The 20,704-nt window shown below is 32.6% G+C and overlaps 2 protein-coding genes across 5 annotated transcripts in view; one reads left to right on the plus strand and one right to left on the minus strand.

Annotated features, from left to right (window-relative positions):
* Positions 1–20,123, minus strand: part of LOC123314847 (antichymotrypsin-2-like) — a 33,674-nt gene extending 13,551 nt beyond the window's left edge. For all 4 annotated transcript variants that reach the window (XM_044900228.1, XM_044900232.1, XM_044900229.1 and 1 more), the window contains exons 1-2: positions 20,000–20,123; positions 18,719–18,830 (exon numbers count right to left, since the gene is read on the minus strand). In XM_044900228.1, coding sequence (XP_044756163.1) covers positions 18,719–18,823 — 105 coding nt within the window. In that variant the 5' untranslated portion in view covers positions 18,824–18,830; positions 20,000–20,123. The remainder of the gene's footprint in view (positions 1–18,718; positions 18,831–19,999) is intronic.
* LOC123314844 (protein yellow) lies at positions 7,589–17,807 on the plus strand. Its single transcript, XM_044900225.1, has 4 exons — positions 7,589–7,717; positions 13,810–14,056; positions 16,524–17,024; positions 17,131–17,807. The coding sequence occupies exons 1-4, from the start codon at positions 7,715–7,717 to the stop codon at positions 17,661–17,663; spliced, it is 1,284 nt and encodes a 427-aa protein (XP_044756160.1). The 5' UTR covers positions 7,589–7,714; the 3' UTR covers positions 17,664–17,807.
* Positions 20,124–20,704: the final 581 nt, after the last annotated feature.

The raw sequence follows: 20,704 nt of genomic DNA on the forward strand, positions 1-20,704 counted from the left end.
TGTTGATACGTTGATTATTATTCTCATTACATCAATTTTTGACTAAAACTCACATATTTTTTGACATAATTGATTTCAAAGGAATGCTATGGAATTTCTGTGTGTCTTCTCGGAAGCTTGTTTAAAATTTATTGAAGAAAATTTTCGCATAAACTTGTGTTCTATAACCTTTTGACAGCTTGCCCACAAACTCTCCATCTTATTCAACCAACCGACTTCTCTCTCACATGCGGAGTCCATGTTATTTATAAGTCTATGTTGATCAGTTCCACTGTTGTCTAATTAACAAAAATTACTTTAGTGAAGGCATTCTACGTCACAAGCCTTTACATACTCGAAGTTTCGAAGGGTATATTTCTGAAATATCTTAATTTGGAAGCGAATCTTTTACGTGTTGGATAACTAATGGAAAAGGGTTTCCATAAATAATTTTAAATTCGATTTTGGAGTTTTAGGAAACTTGCCCGTTGCCTTATCACACTGACTCAAGGGGTGTTAGACCCTTCAGATTCTGGAACATTGACTTGAAATGATTATTTGACAACATCCAGTGCAAGCACTTCGGTTTGAAAAAACTTATGAAAGTCTGCAACTGCGAAACAAGAATTTTGTGTACAAACTAGACCGGTGCATTCGTCAATCTGCTACCATAGTATGAAATGTTTACTGCCATTTCAACCAAAAAAGTTCGAGATTTTGGGAGCCTAGTTTAGTTGTATCTCGAGTATGAACTGTAAATTATTCGAATGAGGTTAATCAATCTTCTAAAGGTTGAGTAGAAATAATGAACAGTACAAATATATTCGTCCTCGAGTATGGCAATCAGACAAAGAACTAATTTATTGTAGGAGATATTAACAATGGCAGCTTAGAACCGGCCATATTCAAATATACTTCGTACGAGACTTAAAGAAAAGTAGATATTCATAATGGACAAGAATAATTTATTACTCGATTTCAATATAGACCACATTGCTGCATAATTTCTGTTTGGCTGACGAAAGACGATTGGATGGATACAGGGAAGTACAAATTAAACACCATCAATGCATTAACCTGATTATCCATTATGTTGAAATCTGGTGACTAAAATCATAGATCTTTTTTTCCAAGATTAATGATCATTTGAAGTCTATGGTCAATTGTAATTCATCATGTTCAAGATAAATTTTTCTAGAAGACTATCAATATTATTAATGAAAAAGAAGAAATTTTTGTGTCTGCTCCAAATTCTTTATTTGAAATTGCGACATATGTTTCGGTCCTTACAAAATTAGGGCCATCTTCAGGCATATGTTTAGAATTATAACCGAAATTATCCGTCAAGAAAAGATGAAAGCAAATATGTCACATTTAAATAAAGAATTTGGAGCAGACACGAAAATTTCTTCTTTTTCATTAATAATATTGATAGTCTTCTAGAAAAATTTATCTTGAACATGATGAACTACAATTGACCATAGACTTCAAATGATCATTATTCTTGGAAAAAAAAGATCTATGATTTTAGTCACCAGATTTCAACATCTTTTCATTATTCTTTTTCATTATCTATCAAACTCCAATGAACAGGATGGATAACAGATTTGATCAATATTATTATTTAATTGAAATAAAATAATAATAATAATAAACGCAATTTATTGACCAAAAGGCCAAATGGCCATCGACAGTATTAGTCCTACAGCCAGGTAAGTTTATAATAATGAAATGTGAGATTGCACAATATTTGGAGATTGATTGTTTGAAAATTCTCCAGTTGTACAGATCAAAAAAATTATTTTGTACTTTTCTTTGTATGAGATTCATAGCCTGAGTTGGCCTGATCTGAGCATCTGTTTGGATGCTGAAGAATATCAATAAAATAAAAAAAAAATCAATTTTATACCTCAATAAGCGATAACCACTTATGGCATAAAATTATGGATTATGACATTTTCAGTTCATTTGTATGCTAATTCAGGAAACAAATGTTCGTCCAAGCATTAAAAAATCCTTTCAATTATGTGTTGATAGCTCACTGCATACTCAGATTCCAAATGTTATTCTGCAATTCGGTGATCCTTGCTGAAATAATAATTCTTGTATTCAAAGGAAATATGAATTACAAATTCTCGATCATTATGTGTCAATCGTAGAATGACCGGTAATTAAGGAAATTCAAGAACAAATTGGCAATTGACGATGAATTCTGAATGAGGATAATAAACATATCAATAACCGTCAATCTCACGATCCAAACGAGCTTTGAATTTTCCATCAGAGATGGAATTTATCAGCGGTATGCAACAGTTGAAAGCGCCTTCTGAACCGAAGATATTTAACACGAGTTATGAACTTGAACCTTGTAGTAAATATTCTAGATATTGACCACGAAAAAAATTATATTGATTTTACCTTCAGAATAATCACTACAGTTTCCATAATATATGTATACAATATCAATTAAACTATAAAATATTCGAATTTGATTAGCCTGATTTAAATATGTTCCTTTGTTTACTGGTTGAATCAATTCTGAAATTGGAGTACACATATCAATTCAGACTAAATTTATCAAAAGTAGAAAACGAAGAGAAAAAGAATTTGAATAAATTATTTCAAAAATAGATTCCTTATACTGTTTAACACAAAAAGGAGGAATCGTAGGAATAAAATAGCTCCGTTTCCGATTCACTCAAACTTAGGCTAACGTAAGGTACATGTAGTTTACTGTAAATTGTAATATAGTTGCATTTCTGCGAAATTGACACCTTCCTATTGTTAGGGTTTATTGTAGTCGACAGTGAAGCGTTCTAACCACCACGCCTTCTTGCAAAAATTTTTAACATTTTCGTCCCAAATATGGTACAATATTCAAATTCTCAATCGAGTCCTTCAAAGGGTTGAATCCCTTTGAAGGTAAATAAAGAAGTATTTGGACATACCATCAGAAATTAATATACTACCATGTATAAGAATGCATTGTGAGTAGAACACTATGAACGAAACATGTAAATGAATGAATAAAAATACAAGGAATATAAAATCTAGGAGACTCATTGAGTGTTTTTTTATTTATTCGATTTTTGTTTAATATTCTTTTTGAGGAATGCACAAGCTCTGCAAGCCAATTGAACTTGGAAAAAAGACTTTTTCTCTGAAACCAAGTCATTAGTATGACAATTGTAGTAATCCAAAACCATTCTTGCGACTTCAATGGACCTATATCGAAGGAAGAAAATAAGTGTAGTATAGGTATTCGAAAATATCCCCAGATCTTTTTGAGATGAGCTGAATAATATATTTGACAATATTTTATTCATATTTTTTCCATTCCTATAAGGTAGTTTCGACTACATCGATGGACAGATGTCGAATATCAAAAGCACTGTTCATGGGGTATGAAGTGTGAAAAATACTCGTTAGCACCAGTCCAGTACAATTCCATGCCTCGTTATTCATGATTACTCTATAATATCATTAGCACACACAATAATCACATTGTATTATTCATTTTTAATGAATCGATTTAATACCCTGAATAGATTCATTTGAAGAAATGAATCCTTGAGATGAAAAATAAAATTTGCTTACTGCTTGCATAATTCAATTCGAAAAGTACCAGCTTTAATGTGGATGCTATTGAATTGATTAAATCAATTCAATTGAACGAAGTTGCATTCAAAAGTGAAGATTTTTTTCAGTGAAGTTAGTGTCTAGTATTTTCTAAGGTCTCAAAAATTTGCGAGCTAATAAAAAAGTCTATACCATTCCAACTTAAAATTGAGACTAATCTAATCGAATTGGGATTAAACAAATTCAAAATAAGAATAAGCAATAAGCAATGGTAAACAAAACCGAATTGGGAATAGACACTCTTAAAATGGGACTAAACAATTTCATATTGAGAAAAGTCAATTTCAGTTTTATTTCATATTTCAAGGAAAGTGTTCTGAAGTAACTAAAAATCCAAATGGAGAAAAAATTTATTTTGCAACTCAGAGTTGCATATGAACTTAATCCATCTCTATTTTATGAACAATTCAATTGAAAAATTCAATACAAAACACTCAAAATTATGTGATCAGTACCTTCATTAGGTATTTGCCAATATTTAATCTCATTTTGAATGTGTTTATAGCCAATTATTCGATTCTGTAGGTATTGTGTTAACCATTTTGAAGTTGCTTATACTCATTTTGATTTTGTTGAATACCAATTTGAATGTGTTTAGTCTCAATTTGAATTTGAAGTTGAGAAAGTGTAGTCATCCCCAGAAAATATGGGAATAATCAATTGAAATTTACACAACGGGATTTCGCTTTTACAAGCACTCCTCAGTGGAGTGTTTTATGATTATTTCGACAGGAGCTTGAGAACTGATTAACTTGTTTCTCAATAAGTGATTTGTTCTTCTAAATCTAGAGTGACGCAGATATTTCCTAAAATATGAATGTATCACATATAAAATCGAGCAGATTCATTGGATAGTATAGATATATTCACATTTCCAAACCCATTGCTAAAATCTAGGGAAGGCTCTAGAAGCTATCGTTTTCAACGCATAACCATTTTTTCTTGAAGTGAAAGGAAATGAATTTTAATGAACCATTGAAATACGATATTGTTTACAGATTTTGGAGAGTGTATTTTTCACTCTGCTTTTGTGACAATTATAGAACGTGCAATGTATGTCATCGGCTTCTTAATGAATTAAAATTCCCCAATCGGAAACCCGTTAAAGAGACTGGATAAAACTTCTGGTACTGATGTAACACAGCAAAAATTACTGCAATTGAAAAATAACAAAAATACCTTTTGTTAAACGAACATATAACACTACCTATAATGGCTCTAAGCACCGTTTCATGAAACCTAGATTAAATTCTAAAACGACGTTTAAGCATAGAATTTCTATTAAATAAATATCATTGAAGAAATTAATCTCATTTAATGAAATGGTTCATACGGCCGTAAGAGTCGTACTATGAAGAAAATGCCTCACGACAGTGTTTAGCGATAATAGCTTTTTGCATTTCTTAAACAAACTGTAAATGACTTTACGGAACTTCGACGTATACCTTTGGTTTGAAGCCAATATTACACATTCAGTATATTCCTTTTCACTGAAATGTACCATTCTTACAATTTATTTCTCTCAATTAAACACACCAGCAAAATATGGCGAACAAAATCTCATCGAAGTTTGTAGATCGTTGTCACTTGAACCCTTCGTCAGATTTTAGATATTTTTATTTTCAAGTGTAGCTTGATTGTTCGGGAATATAACTGTTCATATGCTGTCACCACTAACTGCGTTTTTTTATATATACAGGGGTGAACATAAAAAATAAAAAGTTTTTTAGAAGACGAAACTATTTACGAACATTCAGATGTTGTTTTATCTCTTCTGAAAGTTTACTCCTTTATTCATTGAGATATATTAATTTTGAGGGAAAATTGGCTCACTTTAAATGGTTCATGGAGTGGACAGCATGTTCTCCGAACCATAATCCAATCCAGCATATTTGGGACATGTTAGGTAGAAGACATTAACGGTGTCCCAACAGTAGAAAATCGAGAGTCATTGGCAACTGCCCTAATAAAGGTTTGGGTTGATCTGTCATCTGTCTCAAAAGATTTGTATTATTCTGATCATAGGAAGACGATTGAATCGATCATAAGAGTACTTGCGGAAGGCACACAAGATATTGATCAGAGCCTTAAATTTTATAACTTGCCAATTATTGTTATTGGGTATGAATTAAATGTAGATGTATGTAGTTGACAAAAAACGAAGTATCCAAACAGTAATGTTTCCGACGAATTAAGCTACAAAAAAAGCTTAATTGGCCAAAGGTATAATATTAAGAGCAAATGGACTACAAACTTCGTTGAGATTTTATACGTTCGCTAATTTTGCCTTTGAGTATTCGAGTAATGGAACAGTTACCTACTATAATATAAATAGTACTCGTTTATTTCTTTATTACCATTAATTATTCTATCGTTCAGTCTCATAATCAAATTTAGTCCCTTTAAGCTTAAAGCCTCTGATACTGTCATTTTTAGTAGGATTAAAAGAAGCTTTAAAATTTAAGGGAATTTAAACTTGATTATGAAACCGATCGTAAAGCGGATAAAATTTAAGAATATTTGACTTTGAAGTAATTTATTCCCGGTAGATTCGGGTGACTCGGGACAGTCCTGTGTCTTGGGACAATTAACCCCTTGCAGATTTCTTTGTTTCTTACCATTTATGAGTGAAGGGACAAACTTATAAGATTGTGTAGCGTCTTTTCGGTTAGTTTAACAATTAATTCCTGTTGAGTTTGCCGTGACCAGAGCGTTTGAATTGACAGGAAAAATTAACGAATTCGGGAGAGTAAAAGCGTGTTTTTATGGCCCTTATATTTTCTAGTGTCCTGTACATGTGTTAAACTTTGTGCATGTGTGAATACGTGGGATATTGGGATATTAGATATGTCATGAAACAAGGTTGTTTACAAATCAAACGGCAACACGGATCTCATAAATTTATTTTGTTGTTTCATAGAGTGACTTGAGACAATGCCGAATAGATACAAGCGGCGCATTGGCAGCAGAAAATATGCCGATTTTTAGCAGGATACGTTATTTCCACAAAGAAATCACCAGAGAATTGAATAAATCAAAGTTCCAAGTCACCTATTTCATTTGAGAGTTGAGGAATCAATGAATTTTAACTTGTGTCCCAAGCCTCCCAAATCGGTGGGTGACTTGGGACAAGTATATTTTATTTTTTTTCAAAATTTATATCCGAATTCTGAAGCATGGTATATATCCTAATCAATAGTCTGATTCATTAAGCATATTCGAACCTCTTTTTCAGATAAAAATAGGTCACTCTTTTGAAAATATGACAAGTTGAATTCAATATTTTCGTCTCAAGTAGTCCGAATCTACGGTCTTCTTTTTTTAAATTATTTGTAATAATCAGGTTTTCTTAAATCTGTAGAAATATGCAAGGAGTTCCATTTAAATTGAAAAGTTGAGGACATTTCCAGTGAAATTGGACGTACAATAGTAACAAAAAATAAGCTATCAGCTGCTTTACTTGACTCCTGCAGGATTCAAATTAATATCCTCCTATTCTTTGATATTATCTTGGTTGCGTACTTTATCCCCTGTATATCGTCAACCTAAACTAAACTAGTTTTGCTCGAACATTCTCGATTGCCTGTAATATTAATTCAAAACTGATATGAATGGTCACTTAACGAAATTGAAATTGATCCATTCCATCTATAATAACCAAATCAGAACGAGATTTATATTACTTCACCTCATTCTTGAATCATTTAATTATGGACATAAAAAATATATCAGCATATAGATATTATAGGAAACGTCCAAAATCAAACGTAAATATTCACAAGAAATCAAAAAAAACGGAAGGCATTTTGGTCTAATGAATTCCATCCAATTAAGTTCATTCCACACAAAGTGATCGTCAACCGCCTTGGTCAGCAAGGATCCTTCAATCCCCTCTATCATAAAACAATGTTTTTTTTCAGCGATTTCATCGTTCGAGAGAGGGTATTTCGCCATTCTTAAAACCTGATCTAACCCCACAATCTCCATTCTTTTTGATTTAAAATTCTAGTATAAGCTCAGAATGATGATCGATATATAAAACGGAAAGTTTCACTTTCCATTGGTCACAGTTTGCTTAAGTGTGTGCGAGACCATCATGGTATGAGAAATTGGTTTTGTGAATTATTTACATCTCAGAATCGTTGCGGTCACTCAAAAGTTCTTCGGTTGTTAAAACCGCGAGATTCATCTCGCGCCTTGGGTGTTTCTGAAATGAGATAATACGATACTGCTGATGAGAAAAAAACAGGTTTTTAATTCCATGAAAATATTCGAAGCGATTAGGAATATTTTGTGTTGAATTCGTTTGTTGGATTACGGTAACTATTGAGGTTGTTGAACTAACCCTTTTGTGAGAGTGAGTGATTTATTTCATTTTTTTATTTTCTCATAAAAACATTCAGTTCTTAATCGTGTAATATGAGAAAGAAACAAAATTCGATAATCCACAATGATTTCGACAATTTACGAAATATCTGATAATAGAGTTAAATTTATATAGTTTTAAAATATAAAATTTAATTAAGGGGAAAAATGAACCCTTTCGTTATTTGTTATGATTGGTTGGTGTATTTAAATCCATGAAAAATTAAGGAAGAATATTTAAAAATGGAAGGAATGCACCTGCACAATCCGTCTGAGATAAAACAATTCATAGTTCTTTTTACATCGACCAGAATAGTTGTTTTATTAGACGTTCAGTTGTACATATTTCTAGAAAAGTATAGGTAACGCTCTGTACCGTTTTAGTGTTGAAAGTCAGTTCATTCTTAATTGAGTAATAATATTCTAGATTTCATTTCTAATCTCCGATTCAACTACTTCAAAATGAAGAAAAATTCTATTCAATTTATTTAGAATAGTTTGGGTTGGGCGAAAATTAACTTTTTTTCTGTATGGAGTAGTTTTTGCTTGTTCATGCTTATGATTAATTTTACATGAGTAACTGTCAGTTATTCACTAAAATGCGAATGGACAAAAGATTGAATTGCCTTCTTGCCATTCTTGAGAGGATGTAATACAGAAAATCTTCGTTATTTTTTTCTTAAACCTTTCTCGATGAGGATTTAAACTGAATTTGGAGTATGGGAATAAGTTTCCACAGATTTGATTCGGAAATAGTGAAATTAAAAAAAAAAAAATTTGACCAATTGAAACATCTGCTCTCTTTCTGCCTTACCATAAAAGGATTAAAAGGTCTCTTGACATCTCTTGAATAATCCAACGAAAAAGACATAGAATGATAGTCTTTCTGTTAGTTCCGTTAGCATTTTTGATATTCTCAGAAAAAAAAACTCTTTAGACTTTTTTATTGATATTGAGGACCCTGTACGTAATGTAGGAATTTCCCCTAAATTGTGCTTTTTGCTCATTGTTAAGTTTGGACCCTTTCCCCTCATTAGTACATCGCCCTTAGTAAGGACAGATGTTGAAATGGGGTGGTGTAATAGATCTTCAACACAATAAGAAAAATGGGGCACAAAATTAATATGTTCGGTATTTACTATTTTGTAGGAAAATACTCCGGCGGGTAGGTCTATATTTATTTTAAATTGCACAACTTTTCATGTATAAATGAAGGGTAGTTGAGTTTTTCAAATGGCAACCCTAACTTTTTGTACCAGAAATGGATTGATCTTTTGTTGCTATGAGGACATATGGGTGTTTTTCAATCCTTTCTTATTATAGGGATGAAATGCTAAATCCTTTTGAATTAGAATTTTTAATTGTTTATAGGTATGTATGATAAACACTCTAGTTATTGACATTTTTAAAGTGCCTTTTTCGCAAATGATGAAAAATGAAATGAGGTATCAATATAAGTATTTGATTTTTCAATTGTGATTTTTAATTCAGTAATTCATCAGTTACTTACCTGAGAAAAAGGCATGTATGTTTCCGATAATATACTTCAAAAACATCAATTACCTACTTCCAAAGTGTATGACATTGATCTCAAAATTATGGAAAATGAAAAATTGAAAAAAGTGTTATTGAAAAGCTCCAAACCATCCTCAGCAACAGAATGTCTATGCATTTCTGGCACGAAAAGTTTAAGTGGTCCAACCCCTCGTTAAGGTGTCATGACAAGATCCTCATTTATACATTATACATGAGAATTTGCGTAGTTTAAAATGAGAATTGACCTTTTCCTTCATCCTTCCACAAAATAAACAATTTCTACTACAAAACGTGGGAGGGTAGCTTTGAAATAAAAGGAGATAAAGTTGGAATTTAGAAAACTCAGTTATGTGGATAATTATAAGAGGTGGCATTTTTTATTTTATCTGAGACATTCAGTAAAAATACAAGTATGCAAATTGTTATATCTTCAAAACTATTGTCTCATAACCATTTCATTGGGCATAATGCATAATTTGCCAATTTATTATGTATCAAATGAAATCTGAAAGTGAACCGGAACATACTTCACAAATGATTATGGCACCTGACAACATACTTGTTTTTACATGGATTTCATTGGATTGGATATCCACGTGTAACTAACCCACGCAATTATGCAGCATTCGCTGAGCTTCAGTTTGAAAGCATCAAATCTTTGAAAATACCTACTTTCACTCATAGAAGTCTTGTATATAAATTGCCCACTTAGCCTCATAAAATCATTGAATTCGATCTTATATTTTATATACCCAAGGACACATTTCAAGTATAACATCGGGCATTTACTACTTTGTAGGTATTACGAGCGACTTCCGCAATCATGAAATGGCTCTCGTAAATCTGAAAATTACCATAGATTCATGATAGGTATATTCGCGCTAAGAATAAAGAGTAAGAAAAAAGTAACGCACAAAATTCATATCTTCGGTATTTATCATTTTATAGAAAAATGCTCGGAGAGGTAAATTTGTATTTTGAATTTCGAAACTTTTCAGGTATAATTTAGGAGTTTGTCATGCACCTTCTTCTAGGGGTGGGATAGTCATATTATCATTTCTAAGTACTGAAAAGTGGAAATTTTTAGATTTGTTAAAAACAACAACTTTGTAGACAAAGGTTATGACTTTCAAGAGTCTTGAAAAACAATCCACATCTGTAATAATCATATCGGAATTCTCGAATAACCTTGCGCAATATCGGAGTATAGCAATTTTCGGTTAATTGCTTGGTGGTGCGTTACGTCACATATAATTTCGCAGGGAAAGTTCCCATATAGGCTTATTATTAATTATAGGGATAAACAAGTAGAACAGATACCATTAGTCCAATGAAATAATTCTCCCTTAATATCTCGAATAATCAGAGGAGCAATGAAATGTAACGATTATGCATATCGACTGAGAATGTGATACCTACTGCAGGTTGTTATTACCTCAATTTATTATCGAATTAGCGCTCTTGCTCTTGCCCTTGCTTTCTTTAGACTTCGAAGTAATCAAGAGGTGTGAAATATTTCAGCACCTCATCAGGGTTTTATCTGGATCACCTCCAATTCATCACCTTTCACTGTGTTTTGATAACTGTTTGGAATTCAACGAAAACTAAACTGAACTCACTACCCGACTAGGTAGTGAGAATATTCCATTAATAATTGGTAATAAAGTAAATGGAGGAAACGTTCCAAGAAATAAGAAGTTTTAACCCAAAATTAATACTTATTAAATAAAATATTCATATATACGTGCAGGGGTAGATGCTGTTTTGATATTAAATATCGAAGAGTGATCAACAACTGTTTTGACACGTTCTAATATTTCTTGTTAGGGATAGTCTGATAGTTGTAAAACAAAAATAAGTCGGACTGCCTGGGTTTTTAAATTCTTAGCACTAAATATGCGTGACAATCCATCATTGTGATTTATGATGAGAATTACCGATATATTAAGGAAGGTATTCATCTCACTCAAAGTGATTGTGATGACTGTTCATACTTTGACTGATAGAGGGGTCCAACTAGCTAACCACTTATCTCTCAAAGTGATAAAGTAACGACACAGTTGATTGAGTGATGGATGTCTGTACTTTTTGAATCGTCAGAATTGTTGATGGTTGAAACATTTTTCTTGATTGATTCGTCTTCTTTTCTTCTGAAGAAATGTATATAAGTGGTGAAAAAACCCAACAACTTATGTAATCGTTTTTCTACCTCCATTAAGTTAGTAGAAGAGGATATCAGAGATGTTCTGTCAAGAATGATGGTTCGAATTTGCTGATGCCTGATTCAGTGCCGTATAAAGAAATCTAACCGTACAACAATTCATACAAGCATAAAATACTTCTTAAGGAGTTTTTCGCTACATTGATCAGATTTAACGGGTTGTCGATTACACTTACACGAGAATAAAGAGACAAATGATCTGAAACCTGCTCACGTACGTTCAGGATAGAAAATTAATATTTATTCTCCTTTCAAATCATAAATCTTAAAGTGCATTGGAGGAACGGCACGTGTTCATCTGAAATGGGGGAGTTAAATATGCAGTGAGCAATGAAATCAGATCTCATTTTTTTTTTGAAGAGTCATCATTTTGGAATAGCTAATGTTTCAAGTCACCTTTAATGGGTGAAAATGTATAAAGTTTTCCCGATCAAAACCGAATGTGTTGAGAACCAACTTTATGGTGGAAGCTCGTGATGGATGGAATTAGAAAAGTTTTTGAAAAAAAAACAGGAAAAAAATTATACAAAATAAGAAATTATTATCGTTTCCATATAGAAGGTAATGGAAAATTGTGATCACTTTAATGTTCTTTCAAGTTTTATTATCTTTCAAGTGAATATAAGTATAGTTCATAAAAAAAGTGTTGTTATGAAAAGAGCTACCAAACACTCATGTTACATGTTATAATCAGCAAAAATCAGGAAAATTCAAATTTTCCGTAGATTGATTCATTTAGTGGCTGTTCCCTTTCGTTATGCAGATAATATCCTATTTGGATGATTCTTCATTGAAAAAAAAAATTCTGCCAAAATTTGGATAACCTGTAAGCCAAATCTGATGAATAAGGAGGGTGTTCTGCTAGTAATTCAAACCCTAAATCATGAAATTTTTGCATGGCAACATGAGATTCGTGTGCAGGGGCGTTGTCCTGCAAAAACAAAACAGCTTTGGATAGCTTTCCGCGTCTTTTCTCTTCATTTTTTCCCGTAGAGTGGTCAGTAATGTCGAATAGTATTCTCCGGTTATTGTTCTACCCTTATACAAAATATCAATCATGATTACTCCATGGCAATCCCAAAAAATTGAAGCAAGAACTTTTCCAGCAGATTTTTGGACACGAAACTTCTTAGGTCTTGGAGAACCAGAGTGTCGCCATTCCATCGATTGTTGCTTCGTTTCTGTATCGTAGAAATGTACCCAAGTCCCATCCATAGCAACAATTCGGTTTAAGAAGTCTACATCGTTTTCAAATCGAGCACACATCGAACGCGATGCTTCTACCCTTGCACGCTTTTGATCAACATTCAAACATTTGGAGATCCATTTTGCAGCAATTTTTCTCATGTCCAAATTGACGTGAACTATATGATGACCGCGTTCGTATGAAATATTCAGTGCATCATGCATCACATATCGATATTTTCGGGGACTGACACAGAAACTGGCCTTCCCGATCGGTCATCATCTTCAATGGAAAATTTACCTCTTTTGAAGCTTGCAGTCCAATTTTGCACGGTCCCATACGAAGGACATTGATCACCAAGGCTGTTAAGCATATCTTCATAAATCTGCTTACCTCTTAACCCTTTTAAATACAGGTACTTGATGATGGCTCGATACTCCAATTTTCACTTTCTTTTAATTCATTGCGTAACTCTGGTTTACTTTTTTGACCTCAAACTTCACACTGTCACTTCTAATAATTTATTATTCGTTGCTATGGTAACGCAATAATTTATTATTCGTTGCTATGGTAACGCAATATTTTTTTATGCATTGAACTGGTCTAGGATAACTAGATATCAATGAATTACATTCTCGTAAGATGTAAGATAGCCAAGGATTTCTATTTTTCTGGAATAGTATAGAGTATATTTACCATTAATTCTGGGGCACCCTATATATTCGAAATATTTCGATAAAAAAGGAAATAATTATTTTCCATGCCTCCTCTGATGAACCCAAGTGATGCAATGATTCTGAGAAGCTTATTTTTCCAGGATAATGACCGAAATTATCAAGCATTTACTTTGTTATTGAGAATTAACAGTTCTGTCCGATTGCAGATTTCCATCTTACCGAAAGCAACGTTCTTTCGGACATTATGGTTCCTTTTGATCATCTACCATTCCGAGGCAACATACAGGCTCCAGGAAAGGTATGCATGGAACTACATCGATTATGCTTTCGACAGTTTCGATCACAAGATCCAGGCACAACTTACGCGAAACTACATTCCTGAAAACAACTTGCCAGTCGGAATCGAAGTATGGAACGACAAAATGTTCATTTCTGTACCGAGGTGGATGGAAGGTGAGTTTATTTGGATAATCCGCATCGCCGATCATTTAACACGTTAACGACATAATTGATTAAAAAGTTACGTCGATATGAACGAGTGAAACAAAAAATTCGATTATTTTTGAATTGGAATTGGAATTCTACGATAATGGAAAAAATCAAGAAATCAAATTGAATTGAATATTCATAGAATCAGAATTCAGATCATCTTTTATTTCGATTGCCTGTTACTCTCACTCTCAAGAGTACCTAAACACTCAATAACACAATACATAGACATAAATAAATAGTTTAGTCTATGACACAATACAATGTCTTCTATTGGTTTTCGCCGCTAAAAATAATCTTTTGTCTTTGTCTTTATCTCAGAATTTGATCATACGAAAATCACTCAATGTGGTATAGAGGAGTTTCATGATATGCGAAATCTCATACTGCTATACCTACCTATTATTCCGAGACCCACTAAACACATTTTTGCTGAGCCACAAAGTCTTTGGAATCACTGTACATCAAACGTGTATTTGAGTTCCTTGAAAATTGTTAAAAATGGGCATTCTAGCCCATTGAATTGAAAAACTTTCTTGTCTCTTAGTCTTCTTGTTCACATTTTCATATTTTTCACAGAATTCTCGCGTTTTATGAAAAAATTGCAAGAGACAAGACAGTTTTCCAATTGAATGGGTTTAACAATTTTCAGGGAATTCACATTTTCATGTTTCAAGTTTCACTAACCGTGTGGTTAATGAATCAAAACGTCATGAGACAGAATTTTCCATTTTGAAAAAAGGGAAATTTTTTTTCAATTTCCTTCGACCCGCGCAATGACTATATGAAAATATTTTTGGCAGGCTTGATCCTTCCATCTGGTATAATCTGTATAATAATCAATAATTGCTGTTGGTATATACTCATAACAGGATAACATTGTTTCACTTCCGAGTAAAATTCCTAATAAATCATCGCTCTATTCATAAAATATGAAAAGGTTGTTGTATTGTTTTCTTGTGCTTGTATCCCCCTTTGTCTGAAATCTCTAAAGTGTAAATTTCTGTATTTTTTTCTATGCAAATTTTTGGCCAGTTCTGTTAATATCCATCTATTCTATTATACCGAAAAATACCGATAACCATCAATAGTGTTTTTTACAGTACACCGCTTCGAAATGAGGAAAAATGTTAATTAATTGAAATACCAATGAAACTACAAAAATTCGAATAAAATTGTTTGTGCAAGAGTTTCTGCAAAAAATGAACTTTTCTTGGGGCTTGATGATGGATATAAATTCATTAACAATCTAAACTATGAATAAAGAACTTGTTTCTAAAGTTTTATTCAGCGAAAATCATGTAATCAAATTTGCATACTTTATAAACTGCTAATTACAATATGATACCTTAAACACGCTTAATTAGTAATGATTAATAATAATATCATTATCATTTATCATGATCGTTCTACACTTAATTGTCATGAAACTGAATTCAATCACATACAATAACTCGGTTCATTATTGATAATAATTTTGTATTATCGATAGTGAACTTAATTTTCATCGTTCACATTTTAAGACATGTATATTTCGTTGAAGAAATAGAAATAATTCACGTTTAATGATAAGAGACAGAATTTATTGATGATTTTCCGAAAATAACACAATCAAATTTTTATAAAGTACGAAAAATTTTAAATATTGATTCGATCAACGTGTGCATAAAATCCAATTTAAAACTCGAAACCCTTTTTATCTCATTCTTGAATTGTTTGATTGGTCTATTTTTCAAATGATTTCCTAGTTTTATAACTTGAACAAGTTTCGAATGAGCTACCTGGATGCGACATTTCATATGGATTCTTCCTGAATATCATGTACCTACCTACATATCGAAAGAACTAAATGAATAAAAATGAAGAGGATCATTCTTCTGTTTTCGAATATTCTTCTAAAGAAGAAATTACTCAAAAAATTCTAAAGCCTTCTGACAGATCACAATGTTTTATATTCGTTTTGTGCAATCTATCAACAGTATACCAAAATAAGTTTAGATGAAAGGCCATGACACCAGAAAATAAACGATTCCTGAAGATTCTTAAATCCTATTGTAACTATCAATCATTAAAACCCTCTTTATCGAAACCTCAATTTCAAACAAACAACACCTAGAAATTAAATCTTGGATTTATAACAGCCTGTAGAATGCTGTTGAACTATTTGAATGAATACACGATGGTTACTATAATCAAATTAGTTTCTCCTGTAATGTTTGAACCTAGAGGTATTTTATCTGAAGAGATACCCCTAGTTAAGAAAATGTTATGTTTATCCCCAATATAATTTTACTTAAAAGTATTACTACTAACTCTTCAAAAGTTTGTGATGAATTCAAAAATTTATTTGAGGTGCAAATTTTTCCCATATTTCCTATCTTACAGAATTAAATACCAGGTTGTTCGTATTCCTAATTTCCAATATTTTTAGGAGTACCTTCCACCCTCAACTACATATCGCTCACAGACATCAACTCCAAATCGCCTCTCCTCATTCCCTATCCCGACTGGAAATCGAACGAGCTAGGAAACTGCAACACCGGTATGAATACAGTATACAGAATCAAAGCCGACGAATGCAATCGTCTCTGGGTTCTCGACACCGGAACCTACGGTATTGGAAACACCACACAACAGTTATGCCCATACAGTATCAACGTCTTCAACCTGAGGACAAACCAAAGGATCAGACGATTCGAGATCCCAGCCGAACTGATCAAGGAAGGCACCTTCATAGCAAACACCGTCGTCGATGTTGGAAAGAGTTGCGATGATACTTTCGCTTATTTCAGCGATGAACTGGCCTACGGTATGATCGTTTATTCTTGGGCTGAAAACAAGGCATGGAGATTCAAGCATGGGTATTTCTTCCCCGATCCATTAGCCGGTAACTTCACCATTGATGGATTAACCTTCAACTGGGATGAAGAAGGTGAGTTATGAATTCAGTTTGGACACAACCAGTTCATCTATATGGTCCATTAGTCATTAGGAAATTGCTTGTTAAAATTTGCTATTATTTATTCCATAATTTTCAGGTGTTTTTGGTATGTCGTTGTCTCCCCGTTATGTCAGCGGTGAAAAATACCTCTACTTCAGTCCTTTGGCAAGTAACAGGGAATTCGCAGTATCTACAAACATCCTACGCAACAGTTCGAAGGTTGACGACAGCTACAACGATTTCATAGCCTTAGAAAGCAGGGGACCAAACTCCCACACCACCGCCAGAGTCATGGACGATTATGGTATTCAGCTATTCAACCTCATCGATCAAAATGCCATTGGTTGTTGGAACTCGCTTCTACCTTACCACCCCAAGTACCACTGCATCGTTGATAAGGACGATGTAGGCCTTATATTCCCTTCAGACGTTAAAGTTGATGCTCACAGGAATGTCTGGGTGATGTCGGATAGGATGTCAAACTTCCTTCAGGCACCAGAAGGCCTCAATTACAACGAGGTTAACTTCAGGGTGTACATGGCACCTATGAAAGCCTTGATTCAAGGCACAATCTGCGATGTCGGTTTGGAAGGCAGTCGCAGTTATCACGTCAACGAGTTGTTCGAATGAGATATTCCGAAGAAATTAAATTTTATTTATTGTTAATTGTAAGTGTTTTGTCTTTGTAAATTGTTTTTGTTTTTGTTTTCACTAAGATTACTTCTCTGGAAATACTCGCGATAAATTACACTTCAATAAATTCTGAAATTGTTAGTTTTGATCTTTCATTATAAATAAATGTAGGTATATGAAATATTGTAGGCAGTATAGCTTTAATACAAGACGCTATACGAAAATATCGAAAATTTTCAGTTGCATGAGAAAAATTCATTGACAGCTAGATTGCCAAGTATGAAAAAAAGTAGGTAAGTATAAGAATGTTGTCTTTTTTGTTTTCTTACACGAACATGGATTGCTCACACAGATATATCAAACTAATTCTAATACCTATATATAATTCAGGTATCAAGACCAAAAATCTCATTACTGCTCCATGCAATGACTATTGATGAGAGAGATCAATGAATAGGTAATTATCAATTCTTTTTGATGAAAGATTAGATGTTTTCCATTATGAATGGCAGCTCTAATGAGATCTCTTTCATTAAAAGTTCGGATATTAATGAGAATTATCGTTTTCATCTGTCCAATAGGAAAATAAATTCACTAGATATTAAGTGTACAATCGAACAAAACCAGTACGGTATCGCACATTGTCACAAAAATGTTGTTATATAAACCTGCTTATTATCTCTTTATATGCATTTGGAAGTGATTGTTATCAATATTAAATTATCATTCAGTAATAACCAAAACTTTCTTAAAAATTTCAATTTCTTTTCATATTTGCCAATTTCAGTTATTAATAGATTTCAAAAAGACTCTCGTTATTATAATTTGATTTGAGCATAACTTTAGAATAAAAATATTCAAATGAATTAATTTGTGGGTATTATCTATCTAAAATTTGCGTACCGATAGATGAGATCTCGATCTATAGAAAAATTATGAGTGCTTCCAAGAATTGAATAAATAACGAGATTTCATTTTTCATTCCCGGATGCAATCATTAATCATTAGAAATGAAATGCTCAAACATAAAAAAAATTATTTATCAAACAAACCTGATATAACGATGATGTAAACTTGATATTTCCTTGCTGAAGATCTCTCAAAGCATCATTAGCACACACTACTGCAGCGAACATTATTAAAAGAAGGATCTTCATTTTTTTCCTGGAATGAAATGATTGATTAACTGAAATGATTATCTTAATGATGTTCTGAAAATTCTACATAACAATTCGTTTTCGTTATATTAATTCAATATTTTCACCACAATGCGGATGGCAGAAAATATGTGAACTTTTTATTCAGATATACTAAAAATCTTCTTTTCTACAAACGTGCGCGTTCAACCCTTTTCCCGCACCCATTTCAAGTCGCAAAGTCACTTTCCCAAACAGATATCATTGCATATGAATTAATAAAATCAAATTGGATCTGTTTCGTAAAATGGATATAGGTAATATGAATTACACATATATATCAAAACCGCTTGAAGAAACAAATACTGTTCCTAACTTTACCGGAAATCGTCTTTTCATGTACTCAACTGCTTGCCCGAACTTGTTAAGAAAATAACTATTTCAATTTTGAATTCTCTGATTATAAAAAAATGGACCCATGCACATTTGGAAATTCTGATTTCGAAATAATGAAGTGATGTTTCGTAATGATATGCGAGATGTAGGTATGGGAAAAATTTTGCATTAGGAAATTACGACAACTCTTCAAATTTTTGCACATTACAAAATAGAAACATTTATTTTTACTGTATATAGAATGAAGGAGTTGGGGTAAAGTGAAGGCTTTAAACTGATCAAAAACGAACTACAAATTTTCAAAACAAAAAATGCTTCAAAAACTAAAAAAAGTACACAGCAAAGGGGAAGAAATTCTGTGTATTTACTCCAAAACCGATATTCTTCAAGCGTATTCATTCGTCAGACTACCATTACTAGCTACTTAGTAGAAGAACCCTGAAAAACGGAAATATATTCATTCTTGAATTCGTTATATCAATCATTATTTTCAAATTTTTCAGAAGCATCATCGGCCGGCACTTTGAGCTTTACTAAGAATTTAGAATTAAATGGATCTCCTCACACCTGATGGTCAAAGCCTGTTTTACCTCATCCATTCATTACTAAAACTTCCATATTCATGAAAAATTGAAAGAATTACCCACAGTTGAAAATTTTTTTCTCTATTAAAATTTTCATTCCATCGTTTCAAACCAAAACATTTCTTATTTGTTCTTCGAAGCAAGATTTTTCCCTATCTAATACCGGCGATCATAGCGGTGAATTTTCATCAGTAGTAAAGATTATTAGTATACTGACCTTGTCCCTAGCAACCTGTTAGCACCAACACCGGACTGAAGTAGAATTGAAGAAGATCAAGTTTGAAATCTTCGAAATAATCCCCACTCAGTAAACTGGTCATAAAAGTTATTTATGATTTTTTTTTAGTATCAAAAATACTTGTATCAGGAGTTGTACCGAGTCGATGGCCTTTTAATTAGGTATTCTTGTAGACTCTTACAATTTACAAAGACAAGACAAATTAGTATTCCCTATAAAAATATGAATATTGACAACGAAACGTCCATTGAAATCTCTAAAAGTTCTGGTCCTCAGAACAGAAATCATGGAAAGAGAAAATATTTCAAAAATAAAAAGGGCAGATATTTATGTCCAAAAATGTTTCCAGGTGCGAATAAAACAAAGAAGTTCACTTTATGTACGTGGTAAGCTTTCGAGTAAAAATGATGGCACATTTTGTAATTCCTACATGAAATCGTGAAATCAGCCAAGAAGGCAACGCAAAATTTATTACCAAAGAAATTTAGGGATACTTACTTACACTGAAAATGGAAAATTTATGAATTTGATGAATGAGAACTTATAGCGCATATTAAACTTGAAAACATCGCAATCTCGTTGAAATATTTTTTCTTCAAAATATTCAGTGGTGAATAAGAAAATGAACAACACTAATTACCATAAATAAACAGCATATTTGAAACATAGATCAAAAGAATATCA

Source organism: Coccinella septempunctata, chromosome 6, assembly GCF_907165205.1.
Source record: "Coccinella septempunctata chromosome 6, icCocSept1.1, whole genome shotgun sequence".
NCBI classification, from domain to species: Eukaryota; Metazoa; Arthropoda; class Insecta; order Coleoptera; family Coccinellidae; genus Coccinella; species Coccinella septempunctata.

Excerpts from the sequence above, each read along its gene's own strand:
- LOC123314844 (XM_044900225.1), top strand. Across the intron at positions 14,057-16,523 it reads TGTACCGAGGTGGATGGAAG|GAGTACCTTCCACCCTCAAC; the intron begins GTGAGTTTATTT and ends CAATATTTTTAG. Across the intron at positions 17,025-17,130 it reads CTTCAACTGGGATGAAGAAG|GTGTTTTTGGTATGTCGTTG; the intron begins GTGAGTTATGAA and ends CATAATTTTCAG.